The 25363-nt window shown below is 43.1% G+C and overlaps 1 protein-coding gene across 1 annotated transcript in view; it reads right to left on the minus strand.

The window, feature by feature from the left end:
• Positions 1–25363, minus strand: part of plxdc2b (plexin domain containing 2b) — a 615561-nt gene that overhangs the window by 157851 nt on the left and 432347 nt on the right. The window contains exons 8-9 of the mRNA XM_085987831.1: positions 10963–11058; positions 6748–6829 (exon numbers count right to left, since the gene is read on the minus strand). Of these exons, the coding sequence (XP_085843957.1) occupies positions 6748–6829; positions 10963–11058 (178 nt within the window). The remainder of the gene's footprint in view (positions 1–6747; positions 6830–10962; positions 11059–25363) is intronic.

Here is a 25363-nt window from a genome sequence, read left to right on the forward strand (position 1 = left end):
GATCTCGTTGAATGGTGGAGCAGGCTCGAAGGGCCGAATGGCCTACTCCTGCTCCTATCTTCTATGTTTCTATGAAGGGACTACAAGCGGCTATTCTCACATATACCCTTGAGAGATACAAAGATTGTCTTGAAGACGTACACGGGGCAAAAAGTCTACCCCAAAGGAAAAATAAGGGTGAACGTTATATATAACGGCAAGGAAACACCAAAAATGGTCCTATATGTATTGCCAGATGGAGGACCACCACTACTAGGACGTGAATGGATCCGGAAGATACAGCTAGATTAACATTCCATACAAGCACTGACTGTAGATGCCAAAAAGGATGACGACGTCACACCTGTCAAAAATGCTAACTGACGCACAAGAAGTGTTCCAGCAGGGACTCGGAACACTAAAAGGCATAACAGCAACGATCAAAATAGAGGAAAATGCAAGCCCAAAGTTTTTTAAGGCCAGACCGGTACCTTATGCGATCCGCCCAGCCGTCGAAGCAGAGCTGGAAGGTTTGGAACGTTCAGGAGTACTGTCCAAAGTGGACTGGAGCGAGTGGGCTACACCCATCGTTCCTGTAATGAAGAGGTCGTTGAGTAATACGCCTGGGGAACCAAAGAAGGTTCGCATCTGTGGGGACTTTAAGGTGACGGTGAACCCAGTCCTTCACACTGCGGATTGAAGATATTATCGCCTCGCTATCTGGAGGGAAACGCTTCACTAAGATTGATCTGGCCCAGGCGTACCTGCAAATAGAGGTAGAAGAAGCCTCGAAACAGTACCTCACGATCAACATTCATAAAGGTCTCTACCAATACAACCGGCTGGTGTTCGGGGTAGCATCAGCTCCGGCTATTTGGCAAAGGGCAATGGAACAAGTCCTGCAAGGGATTCCAGGGACCCAGTGTTATTTGGCCGACATCCTGGTCACGGGCGAAAATGACAGTGATCACCTCGCCAACCTGGAGCAGGTGCTCACTAGATTGAAGGAATATGGGCTCCGAGCTAATCGCCACAAATGCGAGTTTTTCCAGAAGCAGATCTCATATTGTGGCCACGTTATTGATAAAGTGGGGTTACATAAGTCCCCTGAAAAGATTGAGGCAGTAGTCAAGGCTCCAGCACCGGAAAATGTGTCACAACTGAGGTCGTTCCTCGGGCTGGTGAACTACTACCATAAGTTCTTGCCGAATTTGTCTACCGTACTACACCCACTGAACACCCTACTGCAAATGGGGGTACCATGGAAGTGGAGTGACGAATGTAAATGAGCTTTCCAGAAGAGCAAAGCATTGATCACATCAAAAGAGGTGTTGGCTCATTTCAACCCAGCACTACCAATTCGGTTGGCGTGTGATGCATCACCCTATGGCATTGGAGCGGTGCTGTCGCACAAATTCCCGGACGGCTCGGAGAGACCAGTAGCCTTTGCGTCTCGGTCACTAACCTCAGCCGAGCGTAACTACGCCCAGATTGACAGGGAGGCCCTCAGCCTAGTGTGGGGAGTGAAAAAGTTCAATCACTATCTGCACGGGCAGAAGTTCACCTTGCTGACTGACCACCAACCAGTTGTCTCCATCTTTAATCCAAAGAAGGGCATTCCGGTGATGACTGCGCAACGGCTACAAAGATGGTCCCTTTTTCTAGGGGCGCACCAATATGAAATCGAGGATAAGGGCACGAAACAGCATGGAAACGCTGATGGGCTATCATGCCTGCCACTGCCTACTGCGGAGGAAGCACCAGCAGTGGATCCTGTCGAAATATTTCATTCGACTATAACTGAATGCTTGCCAGTAACTAACGCTGGTATAGAGAAGGAGACCCGAAATGACCCGACACTGTCTCGGGTATATGATTTGACGGTGAAGGGATGGCCAGCACATGGCGACTCACTGTTGCCAGCATTCTCATCCAGAAGAGAACAGCTGTCAGTATGCCAGGGGACCTTGATGTGTGGATCCTGAGTGGTAATTCCACCCAAGTTAAGGGAGAGAGTACTCAATGAGCTTCACGAAGGTCATCTGGGAGGGGTGAAAATGAAAAGCCTTGCTAGGGCTTATGTGTGGTGGCCGGGGATCGATCAGCAAATCGAGGACCTGACAAGGAGCTGCTCAGGATGCCAGAAGGTCCAAAATGCACCACCACATGCCCCTCTACACCCATGGGAGTGGCCCTCATCTCCATGGCAACGGGTGCATATTGATTTTGCTGGTCCATTCATGGACTCAATGTTTTTAATAGCCGTGGATGCGCACTCGAAATGGCCTGAGGTGATCAAAATGTCCTCCACCACCACGGAGAAAACTATTGCAGTCCTACGGACCATTTTTGCCAGGAACGGCTTGCCAGAGCAGATTTGCTCTGATAACGGACCACAGTTTGTGTCCGAAGAGTTTTGAAGATTTATGAAAAGGAATGGGGTAAGGCGTTACACATCCGCCCCGTATCATCCAGCCACAAATGGATTGGCTGAGAGGTTCGTACAAACCTTTAAAAAAGCAGTAAAGGCCATGTGCGATGACGACATTCCACTGCAGCATAAGGTGGACAATTTCCTGTTAGCCTACAGAAATGCGACACATGCAATCACCAACCAGGCCCCGGCCATGATGTTCTTTAACCGAAGGTTGAGATCTCGTCTGGATTTGCTCAGACCAAATGTACGAAGAGATGTTGAGAGTAAGCAATTCCAGCACATCAATTAGAAGCCGACAAGGAGCTTCAATGTAGGGCAACCAGTCTTGGCCCGCGACTACCAAACAGAGAAATGGCAACCAGGAACGATATGCACACGGCAGGGGCCACTAATGTACACAGTGGATGTTGGGGAGAACATTGTGAGACGCCATGCTGACCAGATCCTAGAGTCACAGGAATGAGTCAACCCCATGTCTCGGCCATACATACCTGGTGTGGAACCCGACGTACAGGTCGCATCTACCTCAGAAACAATAGCATTGGAAGCTGATGAATCAACTGACAACAGGGTGTTAGAATCGCCTCCGCACCAAGAGCGAGACACTTGGGAAAGGCATTATCCAGAAAGAATCAGGAAGCCTCCCCAAAGACTGAATTTATAAATAGACTATTTTCAGTTAATGTTGCATGTTAAAAGTGTTAATTTTAATTAGTTTGATATTTAATTGTTAAATGAGTGTTATGGTACTGTTAATCTAAAAGGGGAGGAATTATAATGTATGTACCTTTAAGGGGGAGAACTACTTTTTACAGCTCCTGTATCCTGTAGTACCGGCAGTGACCACACCTATATATAAACCCTGAGTAGTGATCTGTACAGTCAGTTGCAGTTTGAACCCTCATTCAGTAACACCTGTTGATCGTTCTCTGCAGTCTGTTGTCTGATTATTGAAGGACACAACATTAAGATACACAGATATAACAATTCTCCTTCGAGCAGAGAGCATTAAGAGGAGAGGTGTTCAAAATCATGAGGGGTCTAGACAGAGTAGATAGAGAGAAACTGTTCCCATTGGCAGAAGGGTCGAGGACCAGAGGACACAGATATAAGGTGATTGGCAAAAGAACCAAAGGTGGCGTAGAAAATAACCTTTTTACACAGCGAGTGATTAGCTCTTGGAATGCACTGCCTGAAAGGGTGGGGAAGGCAGACTCAATTATGGCTTTCAAAAGGGAGTTGGATAAGTACCTGAAGGAAAAAGATTTTGCAGGGCTACGGGGAAAGGGCGACGGAGTGGGACTAGCTGAGGTGCTCTTGCAAGGAGCCGGTATGGGCTCAATGGGCTGAATGGCCTTCTTCCGTGTTGTAACCATTCTATGATTCCATGATAAGATAGATTCTACTGCCAACAAGTCCATTCACCAAGTACCCTTGTGCTCACTGAACTACATTGGTCCACCAATGCTTCGTTTTTAAAATTCTCACCCTCGTGTTCAAATTCCTCAATGGCCTCAGCAAGATTTTATTTACGTGTTCCAATATCTCCTTCTTTGGCACAGTGTCAATTTTTTTCCAATTACACTCTTGTGAAGTGCCTTTGGACATTTTACCATGTTAAAGGTGGTATATAAATGCAAGTTGTTGCTGTAGAGTAAATATAGAAACATAGAAGATAGGAGCAGGAGTAGGCCATTCGGCCCCTCAAGCCTGCTCCGCCATTCAATCAGATCATGGCTGATCATCCAAATTCAGTACCCCGTTCCTGCCTTCTCTCCATATCCCTTGATCCCTTTAGCCTTAAGAAATATATCCAACTCCTTCTTAAATATATTTAATGAATTGGCCTCTACTGCCTTCTGTGGTAGAGAATTCCACAGGTTCACCACTCTCTGGGTGAAGAAATTCCTCCTCATCTCTGTCCTAAATGGCTTACCCCTTATCCTTAGACTGTGACCCCTGGTTCTGGACTCCCCGACCATCGGGAACATCCTTCCTGCATCTAGTCTGTCTAGTCCTGTTAGAATGTTATAAGTTTCAATGAGATCACCTCTCATTCTTCTAAACTCCAGCGAGTATAAGCCCAATCGACCCAATCTCTCCTCATACGTCATTCCTGCCCTCCCAGGTATCAGCCTGGTGAATCTTCGCTGCACTCCCTCCATGGCAAGAACATCCTTCCTCAGATAAGGCGACCAAAACTGCACACAATACTCAAGATGTGGTCTCACCAAGGCCCTGTACAACTGCAGCAAGACATCCTTGTTCCTGTACTCAAACCCTCTCGCTACGAAGGCCTACATACCATTTGCCTTCTTAACCACCTGCTGCACCTGCATGCTTACCTTCAGCGACTGATACACAAGGACACCCAGGTCTCATTGCACTTACCCTTCTCCAAATCTATTGCCATTCAGATAATAATCTGCCTTCCTGTTTTTGACACCAAAGTGGATAACCTCGCATTTATTCACGTTATATTGCATCTGCCATGCTTCTGCCCAATCACCCAACCTGTCCAAATCATACTGGAGTTTCTCGGCATCACAGCACACATGCCCACCCAGCTTTGTGTCATCTACAAACTTGGAGATATTACATCTAGTTCCCTTGTCTCGATCATTAATATATGTTGTGAATAGCTGGGGTCCAAGGACTAATCCCTGTGGTACCCCACTAGTCACTGCCTGCCATTCGGAAAAAGACCCGTTTATTCCAACTCTTTGTGTTCTGTCTGCCAACCAGTTCTCTATCCAAGTCAATACCTTGCCCCCAATCCCATGTGCCTTAATTTTACACGCTAATCTCTTATGTGGGACCTTATCGAAAGCCTTTTGAAAGTCCAAATATACCACATCCACTGGTTCTCCCTTATCTATTTTACCAGTTACATCCTCAAAAAATTCCAGTAGATTAGTCAAGCACGATTTACCTTTTGTAAATCCATGTTGACTTTGTCCGATCCTGTCACTGTTTTCCAAGTGCTATGCTATTATATCTTTTATAATGGACTCTAGCATTTTCCCCACTACCGATGTCAGGCTTACCGGTCTGTAATTCCCCGTTTTCTCTCTACCACCTTTTTTGAATAGTGGGGTAATGTTAGCTACCCTCTAATCCATGGGAACTCTTCCAGAGTCTATCGAATGTTGGAAGATGACCAACAGTGCATCTACTATTTCTAGGGCCACTTCCTTAAGTAGCCTAGGATGTAGATTATCAGGCCCTGGGGATTTATCAGCCTTCAGTCCCATCAATTTCCCTAACACCATTTCCCTACAAATACTGATTTCTTTCAGTTCCTCCCTTTCATCAGACCCTATGTTCCCAGACATCTCTGGGAGGTTATTTGTGTCCTCCTTTGTGAAGAGAGAACCAAAATAGGTATTTAATTGGCCTGTCATTTCTTTGTTCCCCATTATAAATTCCCCTGATTCTGACTGCAAGGGACCTACGCTTGACTTCACCAATCTTTTTCTTTTCAAATATCTATAAAAGCTTTTACAGTCAGTTTTTATGTTCCCTGCAAGCTTATTCTCATACTCTATTCTCCCCCTCTTAATTAATCCCTTTATCCTCCTTTGTTGAATCCTAAACTGCTCCCAATCCTCAGGTTTACTGCTTTTTCTGGCCAATTTATATGTCCTCTCCTTGGATCTTATGCTATCCCTAATTTCTCTTGTTAGCCATGGTTGAGTCACCTTTATTATTTTATTTTTATGCCAAACTGGGATGAACAAATTCCGTAGTTCATCCATGTGGCCTATGAATGTTTGCCATTGCCTATCCACCGTCAACCCTTTGAGTGACATTCCCCAATCAATCCTACCCAACTCGCGCCTCATACCATCGTTATTTCCTTTATTTAAATTCAGGACCCTAGTCTCTGAGTCAAATACTTCACTCTCCATCTTAATGAAGAATTCTATCATATTATGATCGCTCCTCCTCAAGGGGCCTCGCACAACAAGATTACTAATTAATCCTTTCTCATTACATAATTCCCAGTCTAAAATATGTATTCATCTTGGAACGATAACATATAAGTGGCTGAGAATTATATTAAATCCACACTGAAAGGTGTATTTCCTGTCTGGTTTAATAAACAGCAAGTCCAACTTCACTGTTGAGCTCTGTCAAACATAAGACAAGTTATACAACTGATCAGTACAGGTGACAGCACATCAGGAGCGATATTTATTTCAGATAAAGATAATCAAGAGCTAATAGCCACAATAGACTCTCATTTCCTTCAATTTCTGCACCATTTAGTGAAACGATTGCAATCTCTCACTGCTTGTTGCAGTTTCCTCTAGGAACAGCAGTCTTACCTCTGGAGCTTGTCACACCAGGTGCAGTTGAAGCCAATTTGTGCATTGATACAGGCAAAGCAGCTCCTATACTGGATACAAGCTGGGAGTAACAGAAAAAAAAATCAGGACAAAAATACAAGATATCAAAATTCTGGAACAAGACTGTCACTTGAAATTTTTCTAAAAGCTAACATATTGGCTAAAATGATCTAAGAATTAAAGTTTTCCTGTTATGAATGATCAGGATTACTAACAGGAGGCAGTGGAGATAACTTTTAAAGCAGTTTTAACTTCACAGGGTCATCTGTTCAGAGCATTTTTTAGCTCACCACTTGAGGTTTGTCTTCTAACATAAAAGGTAATCCAAAAGTCTTACATATAGGCATATAAATAGTAAACGGGTAGTAAGGAGGGTGGGGCTGATTAGGGACCAAAAAGGAGATCTACACATGGAGGCAGAGGGCATGGCTGAGGTGCTAAATGAGTACCTCGCATCAGTCTTCACCAAGGAAGAAGCAGCCATTGACATAGTGAAGGAGGAGGTAGAGGTGATACTGGATGGGATAAAAATTGATAAAGAGGAGGTACTAGAAAGGCTGTCTGTACTTAAAGTAGATAAGTCACCAGGACCAGTTGGGCTGCATCCTAGGACACTGAGGGAAGTGAAGGAAGAAACCGTGGAGGTACTGGCCATAACCTTCCAATCCTCCTTAGAATCGGGGGTGGTGCCAGAGGACTGGAGAATTGCAAATGGTACACACTTGTTCAAAAAAGGGTGTAAAGATAAACTCAGCAATTACAGGCCAGTCAGTTTAACCTCGGTAGTGGGGAAACTTTTAGAAACAATAATCAGGGACAAAATTAACAGTCACTCGGACAAGTGTGGATTAATTAAGCAAAGCCAGCACGGATTTGGTAAAGGCAAATCGTGTTCAACTAACTTGATTGAGTTTTTTGATGAGGTACAGAGATGGTTGATGAGGGCAATGCAGTTGATGTGGTGTACATGGATTTCAAAAGGCGTTCGACAAGGTGCCACATAATAGGCTTGCCAGCAAAGTTGAAGCCCATGGAATAAAAGGGAAAGTGGCAGCATGGATATGGAATTGGCTAAGTGACAGGAAACAGAGAGTAGTGGTGAACGGTTGTTTTTCGGACTGGAGGAAGGTATACAGTGGTGTTCCCCAGGGGTCGGTTCTAGGACCACTGCTTTTCTTGACATATATTAATGACTTGGATGTGGGTGTACAGGGCACAATTTCAAAATTTGCAGATGACACAAAACTTGGAAGTATAGTGAACAGTGAGGAGGATAATGATAGACTTTAAGAGGACATAGACAGGCTGGTGGAATGGGTGGACACGCAGCAGATGAAATTTAATGCAGAAAAGTGCAAAATGATACATTTTGGTAGAAAGAATGAAGAGAGGAAATATAAAATAAAGGGTACAATCCTAAAAGGGGTGCATGAACAGAGAGACCTAGGGGTATATGTGCACAAATCGTTGAAGTTGGCAGGGCAGGTTGAGAAAACAGTTAAAAAAGCTTATGGGATCCTGGGCTTCATGAATGGAGGTATAGAGTACAAAAGCGTGGAAATTATGAACCACCTGTATAAAACACTGGTTCGGCCTCAACTGGAGTATTGTGTCCAATTCTGGGCACTGCACTTTAGGAAAGATGTGAAGGCCTTAGAGAGGGTGCAGGAAAGATTCATGAGAATGATTCCAGGGATGAGGGACTTCTGTTACGTGGATAGACTGGAGAAGCTGGGGCTGTTCTCCTTAGAGCAGAGAAGGTTGAGAGGAGATTTGATAGAGGTGTTCAAAATCATGAGGGGTCTAGACAGAGTAGATAGAGAGAAACTGTTCTCATTGGCAGAAGGGTTGAGAACCAGAGGACACAGATTTAAGGTGATTGGAGGAAGAACTAAAGGTGACATGAGGAAAAACCTTTTTACTCAGCGAGTGGTTAGGATCTGGAATGCAATGCCTGAAAGGGTGGTGGAGGCAGACTCAATCACAGCTTTCAAAAGGGAGTTGGATAAGTACCTGAAGGAAAAAATTTGCAGGGCTACAGGGAAAGGGTGGGGGAGTGGGACTAGCTGAAGTGTTCTTGCAGAGAGATGGCATGGGATCGATGGGCCGAATGGCCTTCTTCCCCTATGATTCTGCATTCATTTTTAACATTTGGAGATGAGAAAGGCAAAAGTTCCTCCAGTTGAGCATGAAGTAAGAGCACTCAGGTCTTAAAGGGTTAAGTTATGAGGACAGGTTGCATAAACTTGGCTTGTATTCTCTTGAATCCAGTCAATTGAGGGGTGATCTAAACAAGGTACTTAAAATGATTTCCTCTGGTGGGGGAATCCAGAACAAGAGGCAATCATCTTAAAATTCAAGCTAGGCCACTCAGGAGTGAAATCAGGAAGCACCTTTTCACCAAAAGGTAGTGGAAATTTGGAACTCTCTCCCCCAAAAGGCAGTGGTTAATCACCAGTCACAAGTGTGCAGGAGCTAAGGCAGGAGGATAGGGTGTTAGAGCTGCCAGTTGGCCAGAGAACGAGATTACAAAATAGCTCTGCTGCAAAGGACTCAGGTGACGACTTTAAGGGCCCAGGCTACCGAGGATGGCTGATGGGCATATACCAGGAAATGCTAGGTGCATTGGACAGCCTGCCAACGAGCTTGCACAGAATAGCTCAGAGCAAACTATGGAGACCATTTTATCCAAGATGGAGCAAGTGGTCAGCTCCATGAATACGACAGTGGCGCCCACCATGATGGTGCCTCTGCTGATAGTTCTGACAGCTTTCAAGGCAGCTCACACTGCTGCCAATGAAGCTCAGATGGCTGCCATTTTGGATTTGGGGGCTCGTGTTGACTGGGGCTTCCAGAGCATCACATCCCTACTGCATTCTGTTCTCATGCAGAGCCACAATGCTGCCAAGGTGCAGTCCCGGGAGAGTGAGCGTGGCTCCATGGGAGAGGTACCTGCTGTCCTCTCTCAGCATGACAACATGCTTGCTCCCCCATCACCCAGTCAATGCCCTTGTTAGTGCCACACAGCCAGCTGGGCCAGACTGCCCTGGCTCACGTCGAGATACTATAGTCTGCAGCCAAGCCCTCAAGGCCCTGAGCAGCTCAGAGCTCTGGCAGCTAGTGGCATAGGTAGTCGATGTTGCTCCTGCTCTTCCTCCTCTTCAGGCTGCTCCTCCTACTGCATTTCTTGCTGCCCTGTTACTGTTAAAGATTGGTTCCTCATTATGGAAAAGTTATGCAGCATGCTGCAGACAACTACAAGTCTGGACACAGTCATAGCTGTACTGCAGAGCTCGTCCCGAAGCGTTGCTTGAGCAACTGCTCCCGATATCAAGGCAGCATTTGACTGGGTATGGCACTAAAGAGCCCAATAAAAACTGAGGGAATACCCTCCAGTGGCTACAGTCATAACTGACACAAAGAATAGTTGGGATTGTTGAATGACAATCATCTCAGCTCCAGCAAATTGCTGCAGGAGGTCCTCAAGGCATTGCCCTTGGTCCAACTATCTGTAGTTGCTTCATCAACATCCTTGACTCCATCATAAAGTCAAGATTGGGGTTGTTCACTGATATTTCTACAGTATTTAGCTCGATTCACAACTCTTGATAGTGAAGCGGCTGGTGTTGGCTTACAGCAAGATCTGGACAACATCCAGACTTGGGCTGACAAATGGCAAGTAATATTTGTTCCACGTAAGTGCTAGACAATGACCATTGGTGCACTGTGGTTACAGTATGTGTTATTTCCAGGATAAACTGCAGCAATTCACCAAGCTTATTTCAACAACACCTTCCAGGCCCAAGATCTCGACCACCAAAGAGGACAAGATCAGCAAGATCATGGCAACACCATCTTCAAGTTTCCCTACAAGTTACACACACCATCTTGACGTGAACATATAATGCTGTTCTTTCATCATCGTGGGTCAAAATCCTAGAAATTCCTATCTAATGCCACCATGCAAATGCTATCAACATAAGAACTGCAATGGTTTGAGGGGAAGGCTCACCCCTCATCTTCTCAGGGCAACTATGGATGGGCAATATATACAAGTCCGAAGAACAAACAAAAAATAACTAGTGACATCCACTTTTGCGCTTTTCCCCCCTACATGACGCTTGAAATAAGTAAACTTCTACAGCACAGCTAATTAAATTTACATTGAAATAAGATTTATAAATTAATACTTACTGGCGAGAGGGACCATTTCAATAGCAGATATGTTAGTGACCTTTGACATCTGCAGTTCAACCCGGTGGTACTCGTAAATTGTTCTTCTGCGAACATCTGCAATGAAGAACATTCTGTTGAAAAGTTATAGTTTTGCACTGATGTGTTTAAAGTTTGTTCTTTGCAATGATCTTTATACTGTATCTTTTTATACTTAAGATGTTGGTAGTTCAGGAATACAACAGCCTTCCCAGGCCAGCTGTTTTTTTTTGAAGTTTTCAGATGGCATACGATGATCCTCAAACAAGCACTAATATTACAGAAATAAAACTACCCAGAAGTTAAGAATAGATCATTATTCCTGTATAACTAAAATACACTGCAAAATACTTGTTTTCTTCAGTCACCTGGCTTGCTCCATCTCATTGGGCAGGCAAGCAATTTATCAAAAAAAGCGTTCATTCATTGGATGAAAACTGGCTCATATGGCCCTTCTTCAGCACGGTGAAAGCAAAAGGGACACAAAAGAAACAATAAAACCAGGAAGGCCTGCCAACAGCGGGAACACCATAAGTGCAATCATACCCAGATAAGTAAGCTGGTCTGCCACACAGGAAATGTTAAATTGTGGTAAAAGACAGAACTTGCATTTATATCGTGCCTTTCACAACCTCAGGGTGTCTTTACTGTTGTAACATAGGGAAATGCAGCAGCCAATTTGCACACAGCAAGGTCCCACAAACAGTAATGAAATAAATGAGCAGGTAATCTGTTTCGGTGGTGCTGGTTGAAGGATGGACAAATATTATCCAGGACACCAGGAGAATTCCCTAGCTCATTTTCTATTAGTGCCATATGATCTTTTACATCTACCTGAAATCCTATCATGTCTAATTTTGAAACTAAATTCAATGAATCTGGTAATTTATGGGCTAATGGCAATAAAAATAACCATGAAAGCTACTATTTTGTTGTAAAATTCCACTTGCTTCACTAATATCATTTAGTGGAGGGACTCTGCTACCCCTACCCAGTCTGACCTACAAGTAACTCCAATCCCACACTGCATGGTTGACTTTCTCATTTAAGGGGAGGCTTATTAAAACAATTATTCTCTCTCACCCTGGCTGTTCCCCCTGGTACGGCCCTCATCTTCGTTCCCTTAAGTCCAAGGGACGCAGACTTGAACGGATATGGCGGACAACTGGTTTAGCCATTCATCGTCAGATCTGGCTGGACCACATAAAGCACTATCGGGTCCTGCTCTCGTCTGCGAAAATTTCTCACTGTTCCAAAATCATTCTGGAATGCAAAAATAAACCCAGCTTCTATTCTCCACAGCTAACCGTATTCTTAAACCCCTCTCCCCTGTCTCCTCCACCCTCACCTCTGACAACAAGTGTGAGGAGCTCATAGACTTCTTTGTCTCCAAGATTGACACCATCTGTTCAGCTGCCTCTGCCACTTCCATTCCTTCCACGAGCCCACCAAGCCAAACTTCCTCTGAGGTACCCCCCTGCCCTAGCCCTGAACTCACATCTTTCTTCAGTTTCTCTCCGATCTCCCCTCAACTCATCTTGTCCATGAGACCCACTTCTTGCTCCCTCAACTCTATTCCCACCAAACTGCTGACCACCCAACCTCCTTTTCTGGCTCCCATGTTAGCTGATATTGTTAACGGTTCTCGCTACTCAGGTACTGCCCCCCTCTCCCTCAAATCTGCAGTCATTACCCCTCTCCTCAAAAAAACACCCCTTGTCCCTGCCGCCCTTACAAACTACCGCCCCATCTCCAACCTCCCCTTTCCTCTCCAAAGTCCTTGAATGTGTTGTTGTCTCCCAAATCCATGCCCATCTTCCCCCCCCTGCCACAGTACCAAAACGGCTCTCATCAAAGTCACAAATGACATCCTTTGTGACTGTGACAAAGGTAAACTATCCCTCCTCATCCTTCTTGACTAGTCTGCAGCCTTTCACACGGTTGACCACTCCATCCTTTTCCAACACCTCTCCACCATCGTCCAGCTGGGTGGGACTGCACTTGCCTGGTTCCATTCTTATCAATTTAATCGTAGCCAGAGAATCACCTGCAATGGTTTCTCTTCCCGCTCTTGCATCCGTACCTCTGGTGTCCCCCAAGGATCTATCCTTGGCCCCCTCCTATTTCTCATCTATATGTTGCCCCTTGGTGACATCATCCGAAAACACAGCATCAGTTTCCACATGTACGCTGATGACACGCAGCTCTACCTCACCACTTCTCTCGACCCCTCCACGGTCTCTAAATTGTCAGACTGCTTGTCCAACATACAGTTCTGGATGAGCAGAAATTTTCTCCAATTAAATATTGGGAAGACTGAAGCCATTATTTTCGGTCCCCGCCACAAACTCCGTTCCCTAGCCACGGACTCCATCCCTCTCCCTAATATCTGTTTGAGGCTGAGCCACACTGTTTGCAACCTTGGCGTCATATTTGACCCTGAAATGAGCTTCCGACCACATATCCGCAGCATAACTAAAACCGCCTATTTCCACCTCCGTAACATCACCCGTCTCTGCCCTTGCCTCAGCTCATCCGCTGCTGAAACCCTCATCCATGCCTTTGTTACCTCTAGACTTGACTATTCCAGCACACTCCTGGCTGGCCTCCCACATTCTACCCTACATAAACTTGAGGTGATCCAAAACTCGGCTGCCCGTGTCCTAACTCGCACCAAGTCCTGTTCACCCATCACCCTTGTGCTCACTGACCTACACTGGCAGCCCCCCCCTCCCCCCGGGATATCTGCACTCCTCTATATTGACCCTCTTGAGCATCCCTGATTCTAATCGCTCAACCATTGGTGGCCGTGCCTTCTGTTGCCTAGGCCCTAAACTCTGGAATTCCCTGCCCAAACCTGTCCGCCTCACTACCTCTCTTTCCTCTTTTAAGAAGCTCCTTAAAACCTACCTCTTTGAGCAAGCTTTTGGTCACCTACCCTAATTTCTCCTTATGTGGCTCGGTGTCAATTTTTTTGTCTTATAAAACTCCTGTGAAGCACGTAGGGACGTTTTACTATGTTAAAGGCGCTGTATAAATACAAGTTGTTGTTGTTAATGCATACATGAGGGAGAAGGGAATAGAAGGATATGGGGGCAGGGTCAGAAGTGGGCGCAAGCTTGTGTGGAGTATAAACAGTGACATACTCTTTCTGCCAATTGGTTGGAGACAGTTTTTTCACTAGTACAAAATATTCCATGCAAATTAATTTAAAATGCCAGTTAAAGTTGATAAAATGCCTGTGAAGCAAGCAACATTTTCCAATAAGAAATGTGTGCTTACTCTAAATTTCTGTTACAAACACAGAAATCTTTGCACAGGTCTTGTACAATCTGCCTTATCATGGACATTAGCTACCCATTTAATCTCCTGAAGGAAGTTTTTGCATAAATATTCCCTGATTCCCAAAGGTATTTATCCATCTGCGTATTTTACTGCACATCCTTGGCGTGCTACCCTTCACAACAGGTGTGAAGACATAAATCTACCCCAGTATTTCTACAATTCAAGAAACACAAAAATAAGCAATCTATACTTGCCGTGGAGGGAGTGCAGCGAAGGTTCACCAGGCTGATTCCTGGGATGGCAGGACTGTCGTATGAGGAGAGATTGGGTCGACTAGGCCTGTATTCACTAGAGTTTAGAAGAATGAGAGGGGATCTCATTGAAACGTATAAAATTCTGACAGGGCTAGACAGACTGGATGCAGGGAGGATGTTTCCCCTGGCTGGGGGGTCTAGAACAAGGGGTCACAGTCTCAGGATATGGAGTAGGACATTTAGGACGGAGATGAGGAGAAATGTCTTCACTCAGAGGGTGGTGAACTTGTGGAATTCTCTACCACAGAAGGCTGTGGAGGCCAAGTCACTGAATATATTTAAGGAGGAGATAGATAGATTTCTAGACACAAGGCATCAAGGGGTATGGGGAGAGAGCGGGAATATGGTATTGAGATAGAGGATCAGCCATGATCATATTGAATGTCGGAGCAGGCTCGAAGGGCCGAATGGCCTACTCCAGCTCCTATTTTTCTATGTTCTATGTCTATATAAATAGAATATTCGGCTGGCTCAGTGGTACATTTACAGCTCGAGGACCCAACTACTTCACTTTTGTTTGATGCGGTCAGACTGAAGTGTTATTTGATTTTTATGTCATATTATTACACTGGGGCCAGTATCTAATTCTCGATGGGCCTGAATTTGCAGTTGGAGGCTTCCCATGGGCGAATGCCTCCGAACCGTAAGGAAGGTACGAACCTACCTGATGGTCCCAGAAGTTCATAGACTCGTGCTCCTGGGCCTGCAGCCGTACGCATGCGTAAAGGGCCACGTATCCCAGGGGTGCATGCGGTTCGCAAGCGCCCGTGGGATCACATGGGTCGGCCCAACCAATTAGAAAGGGGATCCCCATTATGCTAATGGGGATTCCATTTACGTACGGAATGACATAGGATATACGACACAGAAACAGACCATTCGACCCAACCTGTCTATGCTGCCGTTTATGCTCCACACGAGCCTCCTCCTGTCTTTCCTCATCTAAATCTATCAGCATAACCCTCTATTCCTTTCTCCCTCATAGCCTTGTCTAGCCTCCCTGTAAGAATGAATAGGAATCACTTAAAAAACACAAATTTCACACAACTTAAATAAAAATAAATCATTACATGTTCAAAAATTAATTAAAATACAATTAAATTAAACATTTAAAACAAAAATGTAATTTTTTGAAGAATAAATTTAAATGTTTTACAGGGGCTAAGATTAGTTTCGTTTATTTTATGTTTTAAATAATTAAAAAAATATTTATTTAAACTCTTACGCTGATAAAAGCAGGCCCTACGCCTGCTTTTACCAGGTGTAAGTTTCACGAGTATTCGCTGGGCAGTAGTTGGGCAAATAGCCCAACTCTCCACCAGTGAATGTCCATTTCCCGGGGATGCGGAGGATATGTCAAGCTGATCGTAAGTTCCGGGTTTTCGCACATGCGCAGCACATGCGTAAACCTGGAACTTGCGGGGCACTTGCAGCCACATACGCACTGTATACGCGGTCATAGGCCCTGGAAAATCTGGGTCTATATGTTTTCTGATAAAACATTTGTGATATAAAATTTCTCTAAAATCAAGCTGCCTGGGAATGCCCAGCTGCTCGCCAGTCACAATTAAAATGAAGCCCAAGGCCCAGTACCTGGTCCGCCTCAGGCCTACCCATTCGCAGGGATTGTTCCCTGCACCCAATTTGCACTGGCCCTTATGTCTAAAGAGCACCACTTCACATGTTATGTTAAACTGCATCTGCCGTTGTTTTTCTGATTTGGTTAATCTATCTATGTCCTTTTGCAATTTCTTGCTACCTTTGCTTGTGTTTTTGCTTATATTTTGTTCAGATACTTGGAATATTTGTTGTGGCTTATTTAAAAACTAATCTATATTAATTTTATTATCCATGCTTTCTCTTCCAGTTTCTTTTTAATTGACTCTTGCTTTATTTATTTTGGTCCATATTTCCAATGTTATTTCTGTTTACTTTATTGTCTTCTTAAAAAAAAAGTTTTGCTCTTTTTAAAACAAAATCATAATTCCTAAAGCCACTTTTATATTTGCTCTATCGCTGCAATCAGTTTTTGAAGCATCAATATCTGTGAATCATTCTTCGATTTTATATTCAGGTCGTGTAGGTGTACTGGACTCCACGTTTAGACAGAAACCTAGAGACTGGAGACCACAGGGACCCAGTCCCCACAATTACATAGCTGAAAACAACACCCTTATCCTGCTGGAAAAATTGTGGATCCACATTTTAATTTGCCTACAAAGCCATTGATTCTTGGAGTCAGTGTGTTTACACTCGAGTGCCGCTGGCAGAGGGAGACTCATAATTCTGCAGCCAGCTACACTCTTAGTGTAAAAGCACCTTTATTTTCTTCCCATAGACCCACAATGGAAAGCAAAGGTTGTCGATAAAGGAACATGGATTAGTAAAGACAGCCAAAAGTAGTTGTTGTTGATATATGGATAGGAAGTTTAGAAAACCAGAATTAATATTCGGTAAGTTGCCTCATCTCCTTTATTAAATGCTTTCTTTTGTTTCCCTTGAATTAACTGAGAACACTCACTCGTGCTTCAATTTGTATTTCAACGATATCATAAATGTATTATGATAGCTACAGGTGGCAAGAGCTGAGAAAATATTTTTAAAAATAAAACAAGAGAGTTGAGCTAAAGAAGATGTAAGATTTTATATTTAATTATTTTATTCATAAAATTAATTAGAATCAATTCTTACTTCACTACATGTTTTGGATTTTATAATGCTGCATGATTAGCTGTTTTTTTTCTCTCTTCTCATATCAATCTGGCTAAGTTTCTAATCTAGAACATCTAAACTATATTTTTTCTCAGGCATCACAGTGAGCGCAGCTTATTCAATCTGCAGAATTCTAGGGGTTGAAAATCCTGATATATGAATGTAGAAGGCTCTCAACACTAGTCCTTCTGTGCCTATTTTCTATATATTCATTCTTAAAAGTCACAAGTATGTTTTCCACTTTTCTAGCATAATACTTTGCTTGCATCTAATTTAGTTTTCAATTAAAAATTATAGACTCTAAATGACATTTGGGGAAACATTATTAATTGGATGGAGGGTATTTCATTCTCTTGAGTCAGTTTCCTAGTCAATATCTGCAGATTACTTGAGCTCTTTGACTTTGCTGTTGAAAGCGACTAGTCATAGATTATCCTTCACTGTCTACTCTGTGGCAGTGTAAGATTTCCTATGTCTATATATCTTCGAAGAGCCATTTGTTTTGAAGAATGTAATTGCAATAGGCTTGGGAACAGGTAATATATTGCAATCATCCAATACATTGATGACTGCATCGGTGCCGTTTCCTGCTCTCGCCCTGAACTAGAAAATTTCATTCACTTTGCTTCCAATTTCTACCCTTCCCTCGCCTTCACATGGTCCATTTCTGACTCTTCCCTTCCCTTCATCGACTTCTCCGTCTCCATTTCTGGGGATAGGCTATTGACAAACGTTCAGTGTAAGCCCACCGACTCCCACAGCTATCTGGACTACACTTCCTCCCACCCCGCTTCCTGTAAGGACTCTATTCCATTCTCCCAGTTTCTCCCTCTCTGCCGCATCTGCTCTGATGATGTCACCTTCCATACTAGTGCTTCAGATATGTCTTCCTTTTTCTTCAACCGAGGATTCCCCTCTACTGTGGTTGACACGGCTCTTGATCATGTCCGTTCTATTTCCCGCACTTCTTCTCTCACCCCTTCCCCTCCCTCCCAGAACCACAATAAGGTTCCCTTGTCCTCACCTTTCACCCCACCAGCCTCCACATTCAACGGGATCATCCTCAGCCATTTCCGTCACCTCCAGCATGATCCGAAGGAACCACTCCCTCCGCAACAACCTGGCCCACTCCTCTATCACCCCCAACACCCCTTCCCCTTCCCACGGCACCTTCCCGTGTAAGCACAGGAGATGCAACACCTGCCCTTTTACCTCCTCCCTTCCCACTCTCCAGGGCCCCAAACACTCCTTCCAGGTGAAACAGCGATTTACTTGTACTTCTTGCAATTTAGTATACTGTATTCGCTGCTCACGATGCGGTCTCCTCTACATTGGGGACACCAAACTCAGATTGGGTGACCGCTTTGCGGAACACCTCTGCTCAGTCCGTAAGCGTGACCCCGAGCTTCTCTCTGTCCTCGGCCTCTTACACTGTTCCAACGAAGCTCAACGCAAGCTCGAGGAACAGCACCTCATCTTTCGATTAGGCACTTTACAGCCTTCTGGACTCAACATCGAGTTCAATAATTTCAGCTCATAACCTAGGCCCCTATTTTTTTTCTCTCTCACATGGCAGCTGTTGGTGATTCTGCCATTGCCATTTACACCTCATCTAGAGTCATATTTTGTTTCTTAACTTGTTCCATTACCATCTTCTTTTGCCTTGCACCATCATCCCTTTTGTCTTTTAATCTCTCCTACCTTCCATCCTATCACAGACCTTCCCTTTTGTTCTTTCCTCCCCTCCCCCCTTACCTGTCCCTGCACTTGCTTAAAAATCTGTTACATCTCTAACTTTTTCCAGTTTTGACGAAAGGTCATCGAGCTGAAACATTAACTCTGTTTCTCTCGCCACGATGCTGCCTGACCTGTTGAGTATTTCCAGCATTTTCAGTTTTTATTTAATATATTACAGTGCAATTTTATCTCCTGATCTCTACTCCAGATGAAAAGTATAAGTCCAGTCTTCGCTTTGATAAAGCATTGATGTTTTTATAATACAATACAATAACCACTGGTTATTCATCATTTTAGTCACCTAATTTGATATTTGTAGAAAACTGATGTTCAGAAAAAGACCAGCTGGTGCAGCAAGTCTGTCCCATACGGTCGTGTTGCAACTAAGCATTTTGACCCCCAATGCTTCTCACCCAGTAGTGGCCACGTAATTTCTTGGGAATGCAAAAAAAAAAGTAGGCCAATTCGTGTGGGGAAGGGGGTTGGGGGTGTGGGTGGAATTAGAATTCTGAGGAATTCCTCTACAACTCCCGAAGATGTCCTCTCCAACCTATTCTGCCATTGCATCTAGATCAGATTGTAATCTTTCTTTCTCATCCAAGGTTATAATATTTGCACATATCTTTGTCACCTGTGGAAAATACACCCAGTGCTTTCATCCAGATCATTAATATAGATAATGAAGAGAAATAGTCCTAACACTGAAGCCTGAGGAACTCCAATTAGTAACTGATCTCCAAGTGGAACCAATACTATTAATAACAACCCATTGTCTACAAGAATGCAATCAATTCCTTATCCAACTCAGGATCTGCCCTCCAAACCCACCAGACCTTATCTTATAAAGTAACCTAGCGTATGGCACCTTGATAAAAGCTTTTTGAAAATCTAAGTACAATATATTAACTGGGCTACCTTCATCCATCAACCTAGTAATCTCCTGAAAAAATTCAACCTGTTTGGTGAGATCTTTTTCAGAAGTCATATTGAGAGTCCCTAATAACCACTTCTCTGTCTTGGTGACCATACAGCATATCCCTAATGATCTCTTCTAGAAACTTGTCTATAACTAAAGTCAAGTTAATGAACCTATCATTTCCTGGATTCTGACTTATTGCCCTTTTTGAACATTGATACAGCACAGCTCTCCCTCCAATCCATGGGGAAAATTCCTGACTCTCGTGAGCTGGTAAATATGTAAGCAAGGGGTTCACTCAGCACAGTACTCATTTCTTTGAGCACCCTTGGGTGAATGCTGTCCAATCGGTTTTAAGACCCCTTATTTTTCACAGGATTATATCTGCATCCACTTTGACATTTACAACTTTTAAGTAAACTGTACATTGTATTAATGGTAACTGAGCATCATCTACTGGAGTGAAGACTGAAGTAAAGTAGCCATTTCCAACCTCTGCCATACCCTGGGAGTTCACCTGAACCTGCCCTGAAGCATCCTTTATCACCCTCTGACTCCTAACACACCTCAAAAAGATTTTACTATTGCTACTAGTTATCCACTGCCCTCTCCAGTGACCTTTTGGGCTCTCCGATAGCAGCTTTCTTTGCCTTTAGCTGAGCTCTATATCTAACCCTGTTCTCCAGAGAGTTATTTTCTTTTCGTCTATAAAACTATTTTTGGTCAAGACTGATTTGTCCTTGCAGATGACCAGTTAGCCACTTTGGCTTTGTTCTACCATGGGCCTATTTTGACTCTAGGGACATACATGGATTCCTTTTGCATCAGAATGGCTTTAAAGGTGTTCCATTTTTCTTCTGTGTTGGTCATTTCCCCACCTAGGAGGATTGCCCAATTGACATAGGTCAAGTCCTAGTGTCATTTTTGCAAATTTAGCTCTCTTGAAATGTGGAACTAACATAAATGTTTTTGCAACTTTTGTTTGACTGATCAAGTTGAATTATATTGTGGTCACTGTTATCCAGGTGTTCATGATCAGAGCAAATATCAAACCAGGACAAAAAAAATGCGCAATTAGGCAACCCGCCAGTGTTATTGATAGTCCCAAAGATATCATGTTGAAACCCTAAACGCTACTTTCTCACTTACTTTATTCACTTGAAAGATGTGCAAGTAACCACTCCATCCAGGAGTTGGGTCATTCGATAATTTATTTATATTTCGGTATGATAGACTAGGGCTCCCAGTTTTGTGACTGCTATACAAGACTTGATTAATTCCATCAGCTAAATTGCAATTTCCTTTAGAATGTATTGCCTATTGATCTACCATAGTGATAACATGAAGCCTACCAATTTCCTTGAGTATTAGTTTTACAAAGTCTACCGATCTGTCCTACTGCACAAGTCAAATTCAAAAAGCCCTTGGAAGAACACAAGAAATATGGAATGAAGAAAGGCTATTTTAGCCCATCAAGTATGTTCCTTACACAGACCATCTACAAATTGTCATAGTATGGACTCTGACCAATCAATTTTATCCCTTATTAAAAGATTCTGCAAAGTTTTTCCCTAACTTCACAAAATTAAATCGAGAAACACTCCAAAAATATCTCTAACCTTACATTCTATATTATTCATCACTCACCAGTCATTTTCCTTGGCAGGATAACTACTGAATCTGTCCATGAATGGATAAAAAGTATATTTCCCTTTCTGTAGCTGAAGCAGATAAATCAGGCTGGAATTTGCTGCAGAAAGTCATCTTGCAGCGATTCTGGTTAGTTAGACTTTTTCCTGCGCCCTTCAGCTCAAAAATCTTTTGCCCACAAAGTTGCTGGAAGTGAAAGCTGATATCACCGTGGTGAGGGCAATAGGGCATCTGGGACCTTAGTGAACGGCGGGACCAACGGTGCATCTCCATAACCAACTATATTTAAGGATTGAGAAATAAACAGAGGAAGGACTGAAAAGGAGGATGAATTCAACTTCAAATCAGGTACATAACAGGAGGAAAAGATTTGATTGAGAGAGAGAAAAAAAAGGAAAAGAAAAAAAATTAAAATTTGACATTTTTAAAATCTCCAACAAAAATTCACTACCAGAAGGAATGAGACTCCACAATTTAAATTGTTCACTTTCTGGGCCAGAGGGGTTGATTAGCAGTCGTTAACAATTATCACGTTGTTAAAAGGGTACTTACACTATTAATTACTATACTTAACTTTCTGTGATGAGTTTAATGGGCAATTAATGTGTAAATGCAGTGACTTCATGAAACTCACAGTGGGGTTAAGGGTAAGATGCTGTTTTCGCAAAGTTAATGGTGCAGCAGCGCAAATAGTTCAGCAACTTGTGCCGATTTGCAATTCACGGGGTATTTCTTCCTTGCCACAAATTGCTGGCTGATCTGCACATTAATAGCGGCGAGCATCATTCACATGCCATTATTTGTTCAGCAAATTGCGGCCCATCATCTCACGGACAGCTCATCATCTTATTTATTTTCTAAGCTTTCCTGCACCTAGTCACCTTGAAAAATAACGGACTCCTGGTACACATGATCAAACAGTTCCATTTCTTGTTGAATGGACTTACTGATCCAACCACAAAGTACAAAATCCTGATACAACCATAAATATCGCACAACTATCCATTTGCTGAATAAAAACAATGCCTTCCCAAATTTGACCTAGAGACAGCTATACATTTTTGAAGTTTCCTTTCTTGAATAGCGGTCTTACATTTGCGACCTTCCAATCCGCTGGGACCATTCCAGAATCTAGGGAATTTTGGAAGATCAAAACCTATGCATCCACTATCTCTTCAGCCAGCTCTTTTAGAAACCTAGGATGTAGGCCATCAGGTCCAGGGGATTTGTTGGCTTTTAGTCCCATTAGTTTCTCTAGCACTTTTTCTCTACTTATATTAATTATGTTAAGTTCCTCACCCTCATTAGACCCTTGGTTCCCCACCATTTTTGGTAGCTTTTTGTGTCTTTTACTGTGAAGACAGTTACAAAATACTTGTTTAATGTCTCTATTGCCTTATTCCCCATATTAATTTCTCCTGTCTCAGCCTCTAAGGGACCAACGTTTACTTTTGCTCCTTTCCTTTTTACAATGTAGCTAGTTTGCTGATGATACAAAGCTAGGTGGGAAAGTAAGCTGTGAGGAGGACACAAATAGCTTGAAAAGGGATATAGACAGGTTAAGTGAGTTGGCAATAAGGTGGCAGATGGAGTATAAATTGAGGTTATTCACTTTGGTAGGAAGAATAGGAAAAACAGCATATTTTTTAAATGGTGAGAAACTTTTAAATGTTGGTATTCAGAGAAATTTAGTTGTCCTCGTACAGGGAACACAGATAGGTAGCATGCAGGTACAGCAAGCAGTTAGGAAGGCAAATGGCATGTTGGCCTTTATTGCAAGGGGGTTGGAGTACAAGAGTAAGGAAGTCTTGCTACAATTGTACAGGGCTTTGGTTGAGAGCACACCTGGAGTACCGTGCACAGTTTGGGTCTCCTTATCTGAGGAAGGATATACTTGCTTTAGAAGTGGTGCAATGAAGGTTCACTAGATTGATTGCTGGGATTAGACGGTTGTCCTATGAGGAGAGATTGAGTAGGTTTGAACCTATACTCTCTGGCGGGAAAGTGGAGTTGAGATCGAAGAGCAGCCATGATCTTATTGAATGGCGGAGCAGGCTCAAGGGGCCATATGGCCTACTCCTGCTCCTAATTCTTATGTTCTTATGACCTCGGCTTCCTACACTGTTCCAATGAAGCTCAATGGAAGCTCGAGGAACAGCACCTCATTTATCTATTAGGCACTTCACAGCCTTCCGGACTCAACACGGAGTTCAACAATTTCAGATCATAACCTCTCCCCATTTTTTTTTGGACAACCGCTGTTGCTGATTATACTGATCCCTTTTGTCATTTAATCTCTCCTGCCTTCCACCCTATCACAGACCTTCCCTTTTGTTCTTTCCTCCCCATCCCCCTTTCCCTGCCTCTGTACTTGCTTGAAACCTATTACATCTCTAACCTTTTCCAGTTCTGACAAAAGGTCAGAAATGTTAACTGTTTCTCTCTCCACAGATCCTGCCTGACCTGCTGAGTATTTCCAGCATTTTCTGTTTTTATTTCAGATTTCCAGTATCTGCAGCATTTTGTTTTTGTGATACAATGCTCGCCTTTTGGGCATAATTGGCTCATTCTCAATAAGTGGAATTGATCATATGATGCATTGTTATTTTGTGGTACCTCGCTCCAAGAATAAATTTTGGACTCAGTCCCACTCACTGAGAATTAGTCAGTATGATTAAGAGCGAAGTTACCTTACCTGTTTCACTTTTGTATGTGAAGCCATTATTGATGGCACCCATGCAGAATGACACAATAGTGGTTCTAATCACTGGTAGTAAATAAACTGTCCATGAGAATTACGTCAAGAATATCATGAAGAACGATTACAAATTCTAATCAATTGGGATTGCTATTTTCTATTGAAAAGTCACACTTGAGAGTTGCCTGGAGTATGCACTCAACAAAATGCATCCTGTTCTTGTGGCAACTCTCAGCTATATGCGAATACTATTTGGATTGCTCCATCACAGTTTTGCCAAAGACTACTTATTTGATATTACTACTACAGGGTATATTCAATTCAATTTTGTTGTCTTGAGCATTTATATTTTAATTAAAGAAACAAAGCAAGTATAAAATGATGTAATATCACATATCATTATATTTGTTTTGGGACTCGTTCCTACACAATAGTACATAGGAAGAAGTCTGAAAAATGTTGTGGTTAAATTACCTTATCTACAAAGATTTACAGTAAGTGAAAGAGACAAGCAAAAGCTAGAGTGCCATACAAGAGTTGTACAACATTTATACAATGCGCTGTCAATCTGAGAAACTGACCAAATGCACACTAGCTCATTTATTTATTTATCCTGCTCTGGTAGGATCTGGGTGAGTGGAGCTGGAAATGACCAAATTCATAAATTCCCCAAGTCCTGCCAACATTGGGCCAGGTGCAAGCTTCAAGCTTCTAGACTCGGTTTTCCATTGGCGGTGCTGTTTCTTGCACAAAATGCAATACAAATAATAGAGTATCGCGGCCAACATTTATCCCTCAACCACCATCACTAAAATAGTTTAATTGGTCATTTATCTCATTGCTGTTTGTGGGACCTTGCTGTGTGCAAATTGGCTGCTGCATTCCCCTAAATTACAGCAGTGACTACCCTTCAAAAGTACTTCATTGGCTGTGAAGCACTTTGGGGCATCCTGATAAATGCAAGTTCTTTCTTCTCTTTTTTTTAAATGAGGTATCTACTTAATTTTCCCAGCCCATTGTCACCTAGCACATGGCTCGCCCACTTCAAATAGACAGACTTTGAAGGCAAGT

The sequence above is a fragment of the Somniosus microcephalus genome, chromosome 5, assembly GCF_052327205.1.
Source record: "Somniosus microcephalus isolate GS21.2 chromosome 5, FLI_Smic_1.0, whole genome shotgun sequence".
NCBI classification, from domain to species: Eukaryota; Metazoa; Chordata; class Chondrichthyes; order Squaliformes; family Somniosidae; genus Somniosus; species Somniosus microcephalus.